Here is a 15,729-nt window from a genome sequence, read left to right on the forward strand (position 1 = left end):
CCTTTCCATGCAGCACAAACTTCTGCGAACGCTTGTGACCCCGAGTGCGGAATCAGGGGGTGCAGTAATTGTCCTGGATTAATGACTGCAGAAAACACCCCGGTAAGCGGAGTCAGCATTGCAGTCAGTCCTTCCCTTCCACAGAGCAGAGAATTCATCCTGCTCCCCCCCCCCCACTCCCCTCCTTCACACCTTGCTGTGTCAGACCGGAGGGCAGACAATCCTTTCCTCGCCATCATGTTTGCTTAATTTTCTCTCCTTGTAAAACAGATGGAAAGCATGCAGGGCCACGGCATTAGCTTCTAATGTGATTAAAAGCCAAAAGCAAGGTTATCTCCTGGCTTCCCACAGGCTGCTTCCATCATCCAGGTTAGCTCCGAGGTTCTGGCTGACAGCCAGTCAAACAGGTGTCTAATGGACTCTTCTGCATTCTCACCGGACAGATTCAATCATTCGCCCGTGCTCAGAGTCTTTTGTTCCTTGCCCACCCATCAGTGAAAAATAATTATGTTAAACCTGGAGCCCCAGTTGGCCGGCGGAGGATATCCACAGCGAACGGGAATGTAATGAGGGCAGGAAGGAAAGTGGCTCAAAGATATCCCTAGCAACAGAGGAGGAAGGGTCTGCGTTTGGATGAATTTACCTTGCCAAAAACCTAACAAGAGGGAGATCAGAGCCGAAGGACACATTCGGCCTGTTCTTGCCTCTACTTGTCCGCCAGGTTTCTCTTATGCACAGCAACCCAGGGCATGTGGGTGGGGGTTTAAGGTGTTACGGAAATTACGGGGGGGGGGGGCATCTTTAAAGTTGTTAAATGTTACAAATACTATGCATAAATGTATCCTTTCGACTTGACAGCTCAGGGAAGTTACTTAGCTTTAAAAGCCATATAAAATCAACTCCTTTGCCAGTTTCCTTCATTCCACCGCTGAAGTGATGGACATGAGGCAGGAGTTGATAATGCAGGTGAGCTGCGCACAGGTGGGCTGCATGCAAGTTGCCGGCCAGCCCTGTGGAGCCTCCTTTTATTGACCCAAATATGCAAACCCAGGCAGATACATTTTGGGCGGTGACCTTTACACATCTTCCAGTCCTGAGGTCGTGGGGTGGTACAAAGCTATTTCGGCACCTGTTTCCACCGTGTCATTTTCTCCTTGCACAGTGTATGACGAAGGAGACAAAAGGTCTCAGAGACAAAGGTTACAGACAGGACACAGCAGACTACTGAGACCGCAAAAGGTTAGACAGAGGCAATGATGTTCAGACAGCTGTGGCTTGTCTGTGGGGGGAAGTGTGCCCCGCACCCCAAGGTCATGCATGCAGGCAGACTGAGGCTGCCTTTGTGTGGGGAGTGTCCTCCCTCTGGACCCCACTATCATCCCTACACACCGCCAATTCGCTTCATTGGCCAAGGACTTGGAAACCACTCAGTCCCCGCCATAATCCCTCAAGCGGGAGGTCACTGTACTCACAGGACACTCATAGGTGTCAATCGCTGGGCAAAGGCACTCCTCCGGACAGACTTGCCCAGGTGGCAGACTATGCAAACCAAAGTTCTATTGTCCCTTTGTAGTAAGTGCTTAGAATGTACTTCCCCATGCACTTCCTGTATCCGCCTGTTGCCCCAACACATTCCTCCTATGTTAATCATGTATAACCCTCCCCTTTTCTGATGTAGCAATGATGTAGTGATGATGCTTAATGAACTGTACGCTGGGATAAGATAGAAACTTTTAAAAGTCCTTGTCACCCCATCCTCGGGGTTCAAAATTCCTCTTTGAACCTGTTGCGCAATAAACTTTGGTCTACAGCTATTTGCTCCGGTTGGTGGCTGGACTCCTTCCTTTATTCCGCAGGGACCCGCGGGCTCTGCCCGACCAGTTGGGTGGCTGAGCAGCCTTGCACCTAGATTTTTCCGTAACAAAGGAAATCATTAGATTTCACCAGGTGTCCTATGGGGGAGACCCAGTTTTCTGAGTGCAAGTTCTGGAAGTTGGGCAATAGGGGCAGTGCAGGATTCCTTTGGGTGTACCGATCTCCCCGCTGCACCAAGGTTTCCCTGCCCGAGCTGCTTCAGGTCATGGCAGATGTTCTCTTGGGGACACCTAGTTTGGTGGTCCTAACATCCATGATGACACAACCTTACATGGGGCTGCTTGGGACTTCGTAGAAAGCATGGCCTCCATGGGGCTGTCCCTGAATAAGTTTGGCCTGACACATAGCCGTGGACATGTCTTAGACCTGGTGTTTACCTCTACGGATGTGGGTGATTTGACACTAAGTTCCAGTGAAATGAATGGGACGCGGGTGGCACTGTGGGTAAAACCTCAGTGTCTAGCACTTGCCAATCGTATGGTCGGCGGTTCGAATCCCCGCGGCGGGGTGAGCTCCCATCGTTCGGTCCCAGCTCCTGCCCACCTAGCAGTTCAAAAGCACCCTTAAGTGCAAGTAGATAAATAGGTACCGCTTTATAGCGGGAAGGTAAACGGCGTTTCCGTGTGCTGCGCTGGTGCAGGCTCGCCAGAGCAGCTTCGTCACGCTGGCCACGTGACCTGGAAGTGTCTGCGGACAGCGCTGGCTCTCGGCCTATAGAGTAAGATGAGCGCACAACCCTAGAGTTGGACACGACTGGCCGGTACGGGCAGGGGTACCTTTACCTTTTTCCAGTGAAACGAAGTACCATGGTCAGATCACTTCCTGGTACAGCTAGACTTCTCTGTGACCCTTCCCCTCCGCAGGGAGGTGAGACCGATTCAAATGGTCTGCCCCTGCCACTTAGAGGATCCAAATGGCTTCCAGAGAGTCGTAGGGGATGTCTTATCCCATGTTAATGGCCTCTCAGAAGATTCCCTGGTGGCTCGCTGGAAAGTGGAGTTAACCAGGTTTTTAAAAACCCTCTCCGGTCCTTCCCTCCAGAGCAGGAGAAAACAAGCTTGCTGCATCTTTCATAGGACAGCCCTTGAGATATCTGAAGATGGCTCTCATATCTCCTTTCAGTCTCTTTTCCAGGCTAAACATTCCCAGCTCCTTCAACCATTCCTCATAAGGCTTGGTTTCCAGACCCTTGATCATCTTGGTTGCCCTCCTTTCTTAAATTGTGGTGATCAGAATCGGACACAGTATTCCAGGGTGGGTCTGACCAGGGCAGAACAGTGACTTCCCTAGATCCAGACACTATACTTCTGTTGATACAGTCCAGAATAGCATTAGTCTTTTTTGCTGCTACATCACACTGTTGACTCATGTTCAGCTTGTGGTCCACCAAGACCCATAGGTCCTTTTCACATGTACGGCTAGTAAGCCAGGTGTCCCCCATCCTATATTTGTGGATCTGTTTATTCCTGCTTAAGTGCAGATCCTCACATTTGTTTTCACACTGGCCACACCTGAGGTCAACTGCAACTTTCTGCACTTGAGATTCCCAGCACCTGGTATTCAGAAGCTCACTGGACATAGTAATTGTGGCCAATAGTCATTGACAGACTTATCCTCCATGAAAAGCCCGGGCTGAATCAATGCTACAGCATGACATTACAGCAGCTTCCGGGGCTCATTAAACTGCTCCATTTTTCCAGGAACTGAGTTCAGATTTATTACCCTCCATCTTATTTAAACTCCACAAAGATAGAGGAGAGAACTGTTGGAGACGAGGCCTTTTGAGATACATCAGATGAAAGAGTCGGGGTTTTTTTCCTTTTCCTTTTATGGCTATCCCAGGCCAGTGCGCAAAAGGCAAATTTTATGGTGAAGGGCTGTCATCTGTTTCAATCACATCCCCACAAACATAAAATTTGAAAACCACAGCCTCAGTGAAGTCGATGGCTGTATGTCAGATTTACAAAGGGAAATGAGCTCAAATTATCTTCTCTGTCAAGGCCTAGCATGAGATGGAAGGGAATGTGACCTAGAGAAGTGGGGGGTGGAGACTGCTGAGGTTGGGAAGGGGGTGGATTGAAGGACAGTGAAAGTGGGCAAGAAGGCCAAGGGCAGGATAGCTGTGATTCCTGCACAGCAGGGGGTTGGACTAGATGAACCTTGGGGGTCCCTTCTAGCGCTACGATTCTGTGATTCCACACTTCCATAACCCCTGCGAATATATACACACAGAACATCCACCCACAAAATGGTTGGGCAGGTAAAAGGAAGCCCTTCTTCAGGCACCACATGAAACTACCTCAAGGTCCACAAATGACAACATTTTGGAGGTCCCAAGTTGCAAGGTGGTCTCAACAAGGGCCAGGGCCTTTTCAGCACTGGCCCCGACGTGGTGGAACGCTCTTTCCCAAAAGACTAGGGCCCTGCGGGACTTGACAACTTTCCACAGGGCCTGCAAGACAGAGCTGTGCCGCCTGGCCTTTGGTTTGGACTCAGTCTGATCCTTATGTTTTCCTCCCCTTATGGTTTTGATCTACGGAATACTATTAAAATTGCATTTTAACCTGTATTTTAAATTGGGTTCCCCCCCCTATTATGTTTTTACTGTAATTTTACTGTTGTTAGCTGCCCTGAGCCCGGCTCTGGCCGGGGAGGGCGTGGTATGAATTAAATTATTATTATTATTATTATTATTATTATTATTATTATTATTATTATTATTGAACTCCCTCCCACAGGAGGCAGTGACAGCCACCAACTTGTTGTTGTTGTTGAGTCGTTGAGTCGTGTCCGCCTCTTCGTGACCCCCTGGACCAGAGCACGCCAGGCACTCCTGTCTTCCACTGCCTCCCGCAGTTTGGTCAAACTCATGCTGGTAGCTTCGAGAACACTGTCCAGCCATCTCGTCCTCTGTCGTCCCCTTCTCCTTGTGCCCTCCATCTTTCCCAACATCAGGGTCTTTTCCAGGGAGTCTTCTCTTCTCATGAGGTGGCCAAAGTCTTGGAGCCTCAGCTTCAGGATCTGTCCTTCCAGTGAGCACTCTGGGCTGATTTCCTTCAGAATGGAGAGGTTTGATCTTCTTGCAGTCCATGGGACTCTCAAGAGTCTCCTCCAGCACCAGAATTCAAAGGCATCAATTCTTCGGTGATCAGCCTTCTTTATGTTCCAGCTTTCACTTCCATACATCACTACTGGGAAAACCATAGCTTTTACTATACGGACCAATACCAGTTGCTGGAAACAGGAGGAGAAAGGGCTTTTGTGCTCAAATCCTGCTTCTCGGATTCCTCTGGGAGACAAGGATGCTGGACGAGACGGGCCATTGGCCTGACCCAGCAGGCCATTCTTATGTACTCAGCGGCTTCTTGCTAGGTTTTCACGAGCATAAAAATGGACGTGCCCCTCTCTTATTGGCCTTAAATGGACTCTCTGCTTCAGTTTCACCTCCCCTTTACAGCCTCACCATCTTGCTAGGAAATCCAACCCCATGAAGCGGGCGTTCTTGCCTCCTGGAAGTTCAGAGAAAAGGCAGGCGAGAGGGTGACGTGGTAAAGGTAAAGGTAAAGGGACCCCTGACCATTAGGTCCAGTCGTGACCGACTCTGGGGTTGCGGCGCTCATCTCGCTTTATTGGCCGAGGGAGCCGGCGTACAGCTTCTGGGTCATGTGACCAGCATGACTAAGCCGCTTCTGGCGAACCAGAGCAGCGCACGGAAATGCCGTTTACCTTCCGCCGGAGCGGTACCTATTTATCTACTTGCACTTTCACGTGCTTTCGAACTGCTAGGTGGGCAGGAGCAGGGACTGAGCAATGGGAGCTCACCCCGTCGTGGGGATTCGAACCGCCGACCTTCCGATCGGCAAGTCCTACGCTCTATGGTTTAACCCACAGCGCCACCTGCAACTGGTGACGTGGTAGGAAGGTTCAAAAATGATGCACAGCATGGAGAAAGTGGACAGAGCACTCTTGTGACACTCTCGCCCCAACCTGCTTTGTCTATGGAGCAAACCCACTAACCAAATCCCCAAGTCTCCTGCTTCTTTCCCACCCCTCGGAGGCTGTGTGCTTCGGTCTAAGTCAATCTGAATTCATTCCCCAAGACGGATCCCGCTAACTGCTGTATCAAACGCTTTCGTTCACACCCTCCCAAATAAATCCCACCTTACGGCGCCCCGTTTTGTGTGTAATCCTATAAAAAGAAAAGGCCACCAGCTCTGTCAGGCGTGATTTAGTCTGCATAAACCTGCCACCAACCGCTTTATAGCTTTGGCAGCCGGGCTGGGGGGTGGGGAGTTGCGGCGGCGGCGAGGAGAATTAGCTCCTGAGCAGTTTGTCTCTCAGTTTTAATTCAATTCCTTTTTCATGAGAAACAGAACTGTGATTTAAAAGGAGAGGGCTTTTTAAAACTCCCTGCCTGCCTGCAATCTAATGCTGAGTAGCTTATCTTTACTCGCCTCTTCTCCTTTGGAGTAGGGCATTTAGGGAAGGAAATGGAGAAGGCTCACAGCAAAGGCTGTCAGTGCTTTGAAAAGGGTGGTCATGTTGTTGTTGTTTAGTCGTTTAGTCGTGTCCGACTCTTTGTTACCCCCTGGACCAGAGCATGCCAGGCACTCCCGTCTTCCACTGCCTCCCGCAGTTTGGTCAAACTCATGCTGGTAGCTTCGAGAATGCCGTCCCACCATCTCGTCCTCTGTCATCCCCTTCTCCTTGTGCCCTCCATCTTTCCCAACATCAGGGTCTTTTCCAGGGAGTCTTCTCTTCTCATGAGGTGGCCAAAGTCTTGGAGTCTTGGCTTCAGGATCTGTCCTTCCAGTGAGCACTCAGGGCTGATTTCCTTAAGAATGGAGAGGTTTGATCTTCTTGCAGTCCATGGGACTCTCAAGAGTCTCCTCCAGCACCAGAATTCAAAAGCATCCATTCTTCGGCAATCAGCCTTCTTTATGGTCCAGCTCTCACTTCCATACATCACTAAGGGTGGTCATATAGGACTTTAAACTTGCAACAAAGCCTGGTGCTTTGTCTATAAAGAGCGAGGTCGACTGACACATCTGCTTCCTTTGACGCCTCTTCGCTCGCCGCTCCCTGAAAAAGCATTGTGTTCAATGTGACGTCCGGCACTAGCAAACTTCGGCCTTTAGTGCTCTGAAAGTGCGAAGGCCCTGGAGGTAGCTCCTCGCTTTCCACCAAAAACCAATCTTCGAGCACGTATGTGTGAACAGGGCACTCTGGAGTCGGAAGGGGTGAAGCTGCCAGCCTCACGCTGCATTTTGCAACGCCACTGATGATTTGGGTTCCATCAGCATCGCCTCTGCCCTGCTCAGTGGTTGCCAACACCTCGGCCGGCTGCAGGGCAAGGAAGGACCTCTCTAAACTGAAAACTCAAAGATAGGGAAGGCTGCCTGCTGCCACCCGGACTGTCCCTTTCAATCACTCTGAAATTGTGGGGCAGGCCTCATGCCCTGCCTGTCCCCATCTAACTCAGACAGGAGGCTGGCTTGCAAAATGCAAAACTGGGGCCGGAATCGCCAACTTGGAAGGCTCAGGAGTGTGTCGATTCTGGCTCAGTTTCTTCTTTGACTTCTACAGTGGTACCTCTGGTTAAGTACTTAATTCGTTCCGGAGGTCCATTCTTAACCTGAAATTGTTCTTAACCTGAAGCACCACTTTAGCTAATGGGGCCTCCTGCTGCTGCTGCGCTGTGGCCACGTGATTTCTGTTCTCATCCTGAAGCAAAATTCTTAACCTGAGGTACTGTTTCTGGGTTAGCGGAGTCTGTCACCTGAAGAACAAGGCGAGAAAGTTATTTAAATGGATATGTATAAATATGCAGGGATGGTGGGGAAATTAAAGGAAGAAGGGAAGTTGTTGAACGTTTTTATTAAAAGAAAGATATTAATGGTGGAAATGTACATTTGAACGTGAATGTGATTTTTGGAAATGGCAATAATGAAAACTGTATTAAAATAAATCAGGAAGAGGAAACACAGTTTGTAAACCTCTTTTTTTATTCCAGTTACTGATTTTCTACAAGTAATTGTTGCAGCAATAAAAGCAGCAGAGAGGAAACCTTTCCTCTAATCAACGTAAGCCAATAATTCACTATCCCAGTAAAGAGATTCCTAAGGCACTCTGAAGCTGCAGAAGCATAAGGCAGGGCTGGGGTTTTTGTTCAGCAGTAAGGCACATGTTTTTCATGGAACATGGAAGGCCCAAGCCTCAGTTCCTGGGACCTCCGGTTAGGCACAGCTCTGTGTTAGAATCCTGACGCCAACTTCTGAGCACAGAATTTGCATAATACTCTCCCCTAGTCTCCACGATTTGTCCTGATTTTCCTAGTTAAGGCCAAGGGGCACAGATACGGGGCACAGAAACCTCACCCTCACTCGGTGGAAATCTTCGTGAACAGATTCTCTGGCTCTGGGGGTTTCAGGGAAGTTTTTAATGTATGACATATTAGTGTATTTTTGGTCTTTGTGGAAGCCGCCCAGAGTGGCTGGGGAAACACAGCCAGATGGGCGGGGTACAAATAATAAATTATTATTATTATTATTGGCTTACACAATTGCAACCAAATCTTCAAAATCTTACAGGAGGGGTGGAGAACCTGTGGCCTTGCAAATGTTGTTGCACTACAACAATCACCATCTTGGGTTTGTTAAGCCGGTTTCCCTCTGATGCTGGAACCTGTAAACAGTGGTTTAAGTGCTGCCGACTGACCCAGATTGCAAGCCATGGTTTGATTGTGGTTTGCCCCCTCCCCCCCTTTTTGTAGGACATGCTTAAGAACCATAAGCTCCTGACTTGCATGTCCTTGGGAAACTGTACTCCAACAAACTAGCAGGCCTCCTCTTCAGGTAGGTGCCTGGGTTGGACTAGATGGTTCTTTGGGTCTCTTCCAACTCTACAATTCTTTGATTCAAGGAGGAGGAGGAGGAAGTGCTTATTCTCAGTCCAATAAACCATGGTGTGTTGGACCCGAAACTCTTAAGCCAGGTGAATTATCTTGGACAGTTTTCTTAAAAATATAATTATTCTCTCACTTACGAACTTTCAGCAGAATCAATATGAGCTGAGAACTTGTGGGGAAGGGGCTATTTCTGGTGTTTTGGGCTTTGTGCTATTAAAACATGATTGTTGGTCCATTTTCTGTTGTTAAGAACGGATTACATTATACAGTGGTACCTCGGTTTTCGAACGTAATCCCTTCCAGAAGACCGTTTGAGTTCCGAAATGTCTGAAAACGGAAATCTCAATACGGAAGCCTAAGAACAGAAAACTCAATACAGAAAACTCAATATGGAAGCCAGGTGGCATGTTTGACTTCCGAAAAGTGTTTGAAAACCGAAGCATTTACATCTGGGTTTATGGCGTTTGAAAACCGAAACGTTTGGCAATGGAGACGTTCGAAAACCAAGGTACCACTGTAACACATTTTTCCCCACACCACCAACGTGAAAATCCATTTTGTTTCCGAAAGCACCCACAGCCGTTCAGAGCACATCCGCAATGGCTTCTTCCCAAAGCCAGCCGCCAGCGCTTGAGCCAGGTTTGCTGCCCGGGTCCTGCTTAGAGCTTGGCCATCGACTGCAGTGGCACATCCTTGTGAACACCCTGCAACCACTCGATGAGGATCTTGTTCAAAGCCGCAGGCCTGAGAGGAAAACACGTCACTGGCAAGGCAGGTACGAAAAACAAAGACCTCAACCCAGTGCCCACAGAAACTAAACTGCAGCCAAGCCACATTCTGCAATTTTTTTTCCACACGGCACAGCTTTTCCATGTTCCTTTTCACGTGTGGCGGAGCGTCACCCAGGAAAGAACATGCAGACAATGCACAAGGTGGAAGGGAGCTGTGCTGGTGCGTTCCCTGGGAACAGGAGCTGAAACAGAGCTGGACCGCACCTCACTTTCGCCATGAGCACACTAGAGCTGCCCTTTTGCAAACCACAGTGACAGCGGCCGGGTTCGCACGACACAGTAAACTGTGGCTTTACAGGGATCGCACAAACATGGAGAAGAGAAGATGGAGAAAGGAGATGTGAGAACCGTCTTCAAATATCTGAAGGGGGTCCCTGCCAACCCAGCAGTTCAAAAGCATGAAGTGCAAGTAGATAGATAGGTACCGCTCTGGCGGGAAGGTAAACGGCGTTTCCATGCGCTGCTCTGGTTCGCCAGAAGTGGCTTAGTCATGCTGGCCACATGACCCGGAAAACTAGGACTAGCCGCCTGAGAAACTCCGCCTGAGAAACAGTTTCTATTCAAATGTGATTTTGGTTTTAAACACAGTGTAAGGTAGTTTCTAGGGGCGCAGGTGGCACTGTGGGTTAAACCACAGAGCCTAGGGCTTGCCGATCAGAAGGTCGGCGGTTCGAATCCCCGCGACAGGGTGAGCTCCTGTTGCTCAGTCCCTGCTCAACTGGAAGATGGAGCAAGCTCGCTTTCTCCTGACCTGGAGGGTAGGACCCAAACCAACGGGTTCAAGTGACAAGGAGATTCCTGCTAAACCTTAGGAAGAACTTTCTGGTGGCAAGAGCTGTTTGATGGTGAAAGGGACTCCCTGGGAAGGTGGTGGAATCCTTCAACTGGAGGTTTTTACAGAGCAGTTGGATGTCCATCTGTCAGCGATTCTTTTGCTGTGATTCTTGTATTGCAGGGGGTTGAGCTAGATTGCCCCTGCTAATTCTATTCTACATTCTACATTCTACATTCTACATTCTACATTCTACATTCTATATCCTATCCTATCCTATCCTACCCTGCAGAGGACCCAGAGCTACTTTGCTCCTCCACCACCTTCCTTAGCCTTGTGCCTTACAGAGCTAAGTCAACGTGTGGTTTACCATGCCATAGGAAGCAGAATTTTTGGTTAGCCTTGTTAGGATTCATTTCCCGTGTTGCAGTCATGGGACTGTTTTTATCACATGACGGTGTATGTTTTCATTCCACATTGTGGGAAGTGACGGAGACAGGGTGTTTATATTATCGTGTTTCCGTGATGTAGGACTTTTGTCCTTTGTTCTTTCTCTTTGCTCTCTGATGCGGAAGAAGGAGTAGCTGAGTTACGATGCTCCAAGTGTATATGTGTAAATAAACCTAGTTTAGCCAAAATGCCGCGCTACTGAGTCTGAACGCTGACTGCCTATACTCTGCCGATCCAGAAGTGTGCCGATGCCTTTGAGGTATCAGTGGGTGTGATGTTCGGACTGGAAAAAGTTTTTGAATCTCCCGAACGACCGATCAGGAGGGGGAGAACATGCCAGTCGGGCATGTGTCTTTGCCGGACTCCTACTCGTGTGTAGGACCTCCTGACAAGCCTCTCTCCTTATGAGCTGTATCTCGCCGTTGGTGTGGAAGCTTAAATGTGAGTCCCAGTCTGAATGACACACCAAGTCACTGGCTTAGCTCACTGTGCAACAGGAGCAAAAGGGACCCATTCTGCATCCTCTCCGGTTTCCTGCCAGAGATCCTGGAAGTTCCAGTCCCTTCTCCAGCAGGGATGGGGGCGCAGATGAGCCTGTGGGGCTCGGAGACTCTGCCTCTGTATATTCCCCTGCTCTATCTTAAGGTAAGTTACTGGGCCCTTGGTTCAGGGGGCAGGGGCAGCAGGTACTTGGTGGGTAGACTCGAAGTTATGTGGGGAATGTTTCAACCAGGTGCCTGCAAATGGCTCCAGCCTTTCTGAACGTCCAGCCTGCAAGTCTTAAGAGCGGCTTCATCCCTTTGCATCCCTCCAGGTCCTGCACTGGTGACCTGGGAAAGGCATTAAAGCTAAAGGTAAAGGGACCGACTCTGGGGTTGCGGCGCTCATCTTGCTTTATTGGCCGAGGGAGCCAGCGTACAGCTTCCGGGTCAGGTGGCCAGCATGACTAAGCCGCTTCTGGCGAACCAGAGCAGCGTACGGAAATGCCGTTTAGCTTCCCGCCAGAGCGGTACCTATTTATCTACTTGCACTTTGTGCTTTCGAACTGCTAGGTTGGCAGGAGCAGGGACCGAGCAACAGGCGCTCACCCTGTTGTGGGGATTCGAACCGCCGACCTTCTGATCGGCAAGTCCTAGGCTCTGTGGTTTAACCCACAGCGCCACCCGCGTCCCTTAGGCATTAGGCAGGGATAAAAGCCTTGCACCACAATCCAGATCTGGGCAATTGAGGGAATGGCTAAGACTAGGCAGCAAGGCTAACTCTTCACACCAGGAAACCTTTTCCGACGGAGGGCTGCCTGCCTTCAAGGGCAACCCTTATGTGAGTCACTCGCCAGTAGTGCGTGTGGCCAGGGGCAAAGTGAGAGGAGCAATGGATGCGATTCATATATCTGAACAGCAGGGTACATTCCAGAGGTTTATACAGCCGTACCCTGGTTCTCGAAAGGAATCTGTTCCGTAAGTCCGTTCAGCTTCCGAAAAAAGTTCACAAACTGGAACACTTACTTCCGGGTTTGCGGCATTCGGGAGCCAAAATGTTCCGAGTCACAAGGTGTTTGAGAACCAAGGTACGACTCTACACACACACACACACACACACACACTTTGCCATCTTCAACCCAGACAAGCAAGGGGCATTGACACACTGCCGGCACACATCCTGGCTTGGCATACAGGAGGATGCAGAGAAGGGCAACTGAGGGCTCCACCTAATCCAGCCTCCTGTTCTCAGTGGCCACCCAGATGCCTCCCCTGGGAAACTCGCAAGCAGGATCTGAGCACAAGAGCAGTCTCTGCTTCTCCAGTTTCCGGCAACCGGTACTAAGAAGCATCGCTGCCTCCAATGGTGGAGGAAGAGCGCAGCCATTGTAGTGAGAAGCCATTGATAGCCCTCTCCTCCTCTTTGCACAGTCCTCTTTTAAAGCCATCTAGGTTGCTTCCCAGTGATGTATGGAAGTGAGAGCTGGACCATAAAGAAGGCCGATCGCCGAAGAATGGATGCTTTTGAATTTTGGTGCTGGAGGAGACTCTTGAGAGTCCCATGGACTGCAAGAAGATCCAACCTCTCCATTCTGAAGGAAATCAGCCCTGAGTGCTCACGGGAAGGACAGATCCTGAAGCTGAGGCTCCAAGACTTTGGCCACCTCATGAGAAGAGAAGACTCCCTGGAAAAGACCTTGATGTTGGGAAAGATGGAGGGCACAAGGAGAAGGGGACGACAGAGGACGAGATGGTGGGACAGTGTTCTTGAAGCTACTAACATGAGTTTGCCCAAACTGCGGGAGGCAGTGGAAGACAGGAGGGCCTGGTCCATGGGGTCATGAAGAGTCGGACACGACTCAATGACTAAACAACAACAGGTTGCTTCCTGTGGCAGGGAGTTCCACAGTTTAACCGTGTGCTGCATGAAGAAATACTCTCTCCTCTACACATGCACAGCAGTCTTTCTGCCCATGAGCTGCATCCACCTGCAGATTAGATACCATGTGCCCTTTACAACTGTGTTCACTCCCCATCACTCTAATTCCCGCCCCATAAATCCAGGAGAATATTCCACCATGTCGTTTAAACGGGCAAGATGTTATACCTCCTTGTAAAGTTTGATGTTGGGGTTGGGAGCGGGCAAGAAAGAAAGACGACTCTGACCCTTACTCAGAGCTGAGCTGTCCCCGCTTTCCGCCCTGATTTATTCATCCTACGCCGGAATTTATTGTCCCGTCAGTGGGGGGGTGTCTCTGCTGAAAGGCAATTCCACCCAGCGGCTCATTTAACGGTCTTCTAGAGAGCGTTGATAGTTGGGTTATTTTTTTACAGCTGCTGCGACATTAGGATGAGATGGAGGTTTATGAGTCGCGGATGAACAATGGGGGCAGGAAGGGGGTGAGGCGGGGTGGGTGTTCATGGAAGAAATAAAACACCTCCTTGCACATATACATACACAGAGGCATGGAAGAACTTGGTGCAAAGGAAACTTTGGTGAGGGGAGCTGGTGGGGGGCTTGGTTTAGAGTGGACCTTCACTGCAGTGGCCTAGAGGTCTGCAGGCACACGTCACTCTACTGGGAAGAATTTTTGTTGTTTAGTCGTGTCCGCCTCTTCTTGACCCCCTGGGCCAGAGCACGCCAGGCCCTCCTGTCTTCCACTGCCTCCCGCAGTTTGGTCAAACTCATGCTGGTAGCTTTGAGAACACTGTCCAACCATCTCGTCCTCTGTCGCCCCCTTCTCCTTGTGCCCTTCATCTTTCCCAACATGCGGGTCTTTTCCAGGCAGTCTTCTCTTCTCATGAGGTGGCCAAAGTCTTGGAGCCTCAGCTTTAGGATCTGTCCTTCCAGTGAGCACTCAGGGCTGATTTCCTTCAGAATGGATAGGTTTGATCTTCTTGCAGTCCATGAGTCTCCTCCAGCACCAGAATTCAAAAGCATCAATTCTTCAGCGATCAGCCTTCCTTATGGTCCAGCTCTCTCTTCCATACATCACTATTGGGAAAACCATAGCTTTTACTATAGGGACCTTTGTTGGCAAGGTGATGGGAAGTGATGGGAAGAATAGGGACGTGCAGCTGTCAATTTTAGTTTCTCCCTGATGGGAAGGAGCCAAAGGGCACAGCACCTCCGTAACTCCGCCACAGAAAGTGGATACAGGAGAAGATTCTCTCCCCTCCCTCCTAACACCAGAACTCCTGGGCAGCCAACAAAGCTGAATGTTGGGAGATTTGGGACTGAGAAAATGAAGACCTTCTTCAAATGGCGGCAGCAAGGGCCACCACCTTGGAGGGCTTTACAAGAGGACTGGGCAACTTCAGGCTACCAATGGTTGCTAGACACAGTGGTTACGTTCCGCTTCCATAGTTGTGAGGCAGAAATGCTTCTGGATGGAAGTTGTTGGAAACCGCAGGAGGGGAAGCGGGCTCCATGTTTACCTATCCATCTGTGTGAAGTGTCCGCACTCTTCAATGTGCCCACGGCTCAGATGTGGAATCTGAAAAGACAAGACTCGGGTTACGACCCAGGCCAGCCGTAGGATAATAATAATAATAATAATAATAATAATAATAATAATAATAATAATATTTTATTTGTATTTCGCCCTTCCCAGCCGAAGCCGGACTCAGAGCGGCTAACAACAATAAAATAATACAGCATTCTAAAATCAATTCATTTTAAAATCAGTTCAAAATCAAATTAATGGCAACCATTGGGCTAGAGTTCTGTGAAGATTACCAAAGGAGGGGGTCAGGCTGTGCCTTGGCCAAAGGCCTGGTGGAACAGCTCTGTCTTGCAGGCCCTGCGGAAAGATGTCAGGTGCCACAGGGCCCTAGTCTCTGGTGACAGAGCGTTCCACCAGATCGGGGCCACGGCCAAAAAGGCTCTGGCTCTGGTTGAGGCCAGCCTAACCTCCCTGTGGCCCGGGACCTCCAAGATGTTTTTATTTGAAGACCGTAAGGTCCTCCGTGGGACATACCAGGAGAGGCGGTCCCATAGGTACGAGGGTCCTAGGCCGTATAGGGCTTTAAAGGTTAAAGCCATGGATGGCTTCTCCATGGTGAGGGATCATGAGCGGAGAGGGGTCGACAGCGGGAATTGGAAGCTGGGAGGGCACTGCAGTGCTCCTTGGTTAAGAAGCCGAGGAAGAACACGGAAATGGCTCCAGGGAAGCCAGCGCAGGGTGATGAAACGAGGGAGGAGGGCCACGGTTCTGACTCTGGAGCAGCTGCCCTGAAAGGGGGCAGTGACAGGCCCTACCAGGCTGCCTCATCGCTTGCTTGCCAGTCAAATAGCACCTCTCCCCGCAACTTACTTTCTTATTTCGTAATTTCATAAAATTTATACACCGCTCGATTGTAACAAAAACCTCAAAGCAGTTTACAAAAAAAGAGAGAAAAGATAAAGGAATACAGTGGTGCCCCGCAAGACGAATGCCTCGCAAGACGGAAAAC

The 15,729-nt window shown here is 49.7% G+C and overlaps 1 protein-coding gene across 1 annotated transcript in view; it reads right to left on the minus strand.

Moving 5' to 3' along the window:
• Window positions 1-7,862: 7,862 nt before the first annotated feature.
• The window catches only part of EPHX2 (epoxide hydrolase 2), a 105,195-nt gene continuing 97,328 nt past the window's right edge, over window positions 7,863-15,729 (minus strand). Inside the window, exons 18-19 of the mRNA XM_081001022.1 lie at window positions 14,713-14,771; window positions 7,863-9,526 (exon numbers count right to left, since the gene is read on the minus strand). Coding sequence (XP_080857148.1) covers window positions 9,442-9,526; window positions 14,713-14,771 — 144 coding nt within the window. The 3' untranslated portion in view covers window positions 7,863-9,441. The remainder of the gene's footprint in view (window positions 9,527-14,712; window positions 14,772-15,729) is intronic.

Source organism: Podarcis pityusensis (assembly GCF_964106645.2).
Source record: "Podarcis pityusensis genome assembly, chromosome: 3".
NCBI classification, from domain to species: Eukaryota; Metazoa; Chordata; class Lepidosauria; order Squamata; family Lacertidae; genus Podarcis; species Podarcis pityusensis.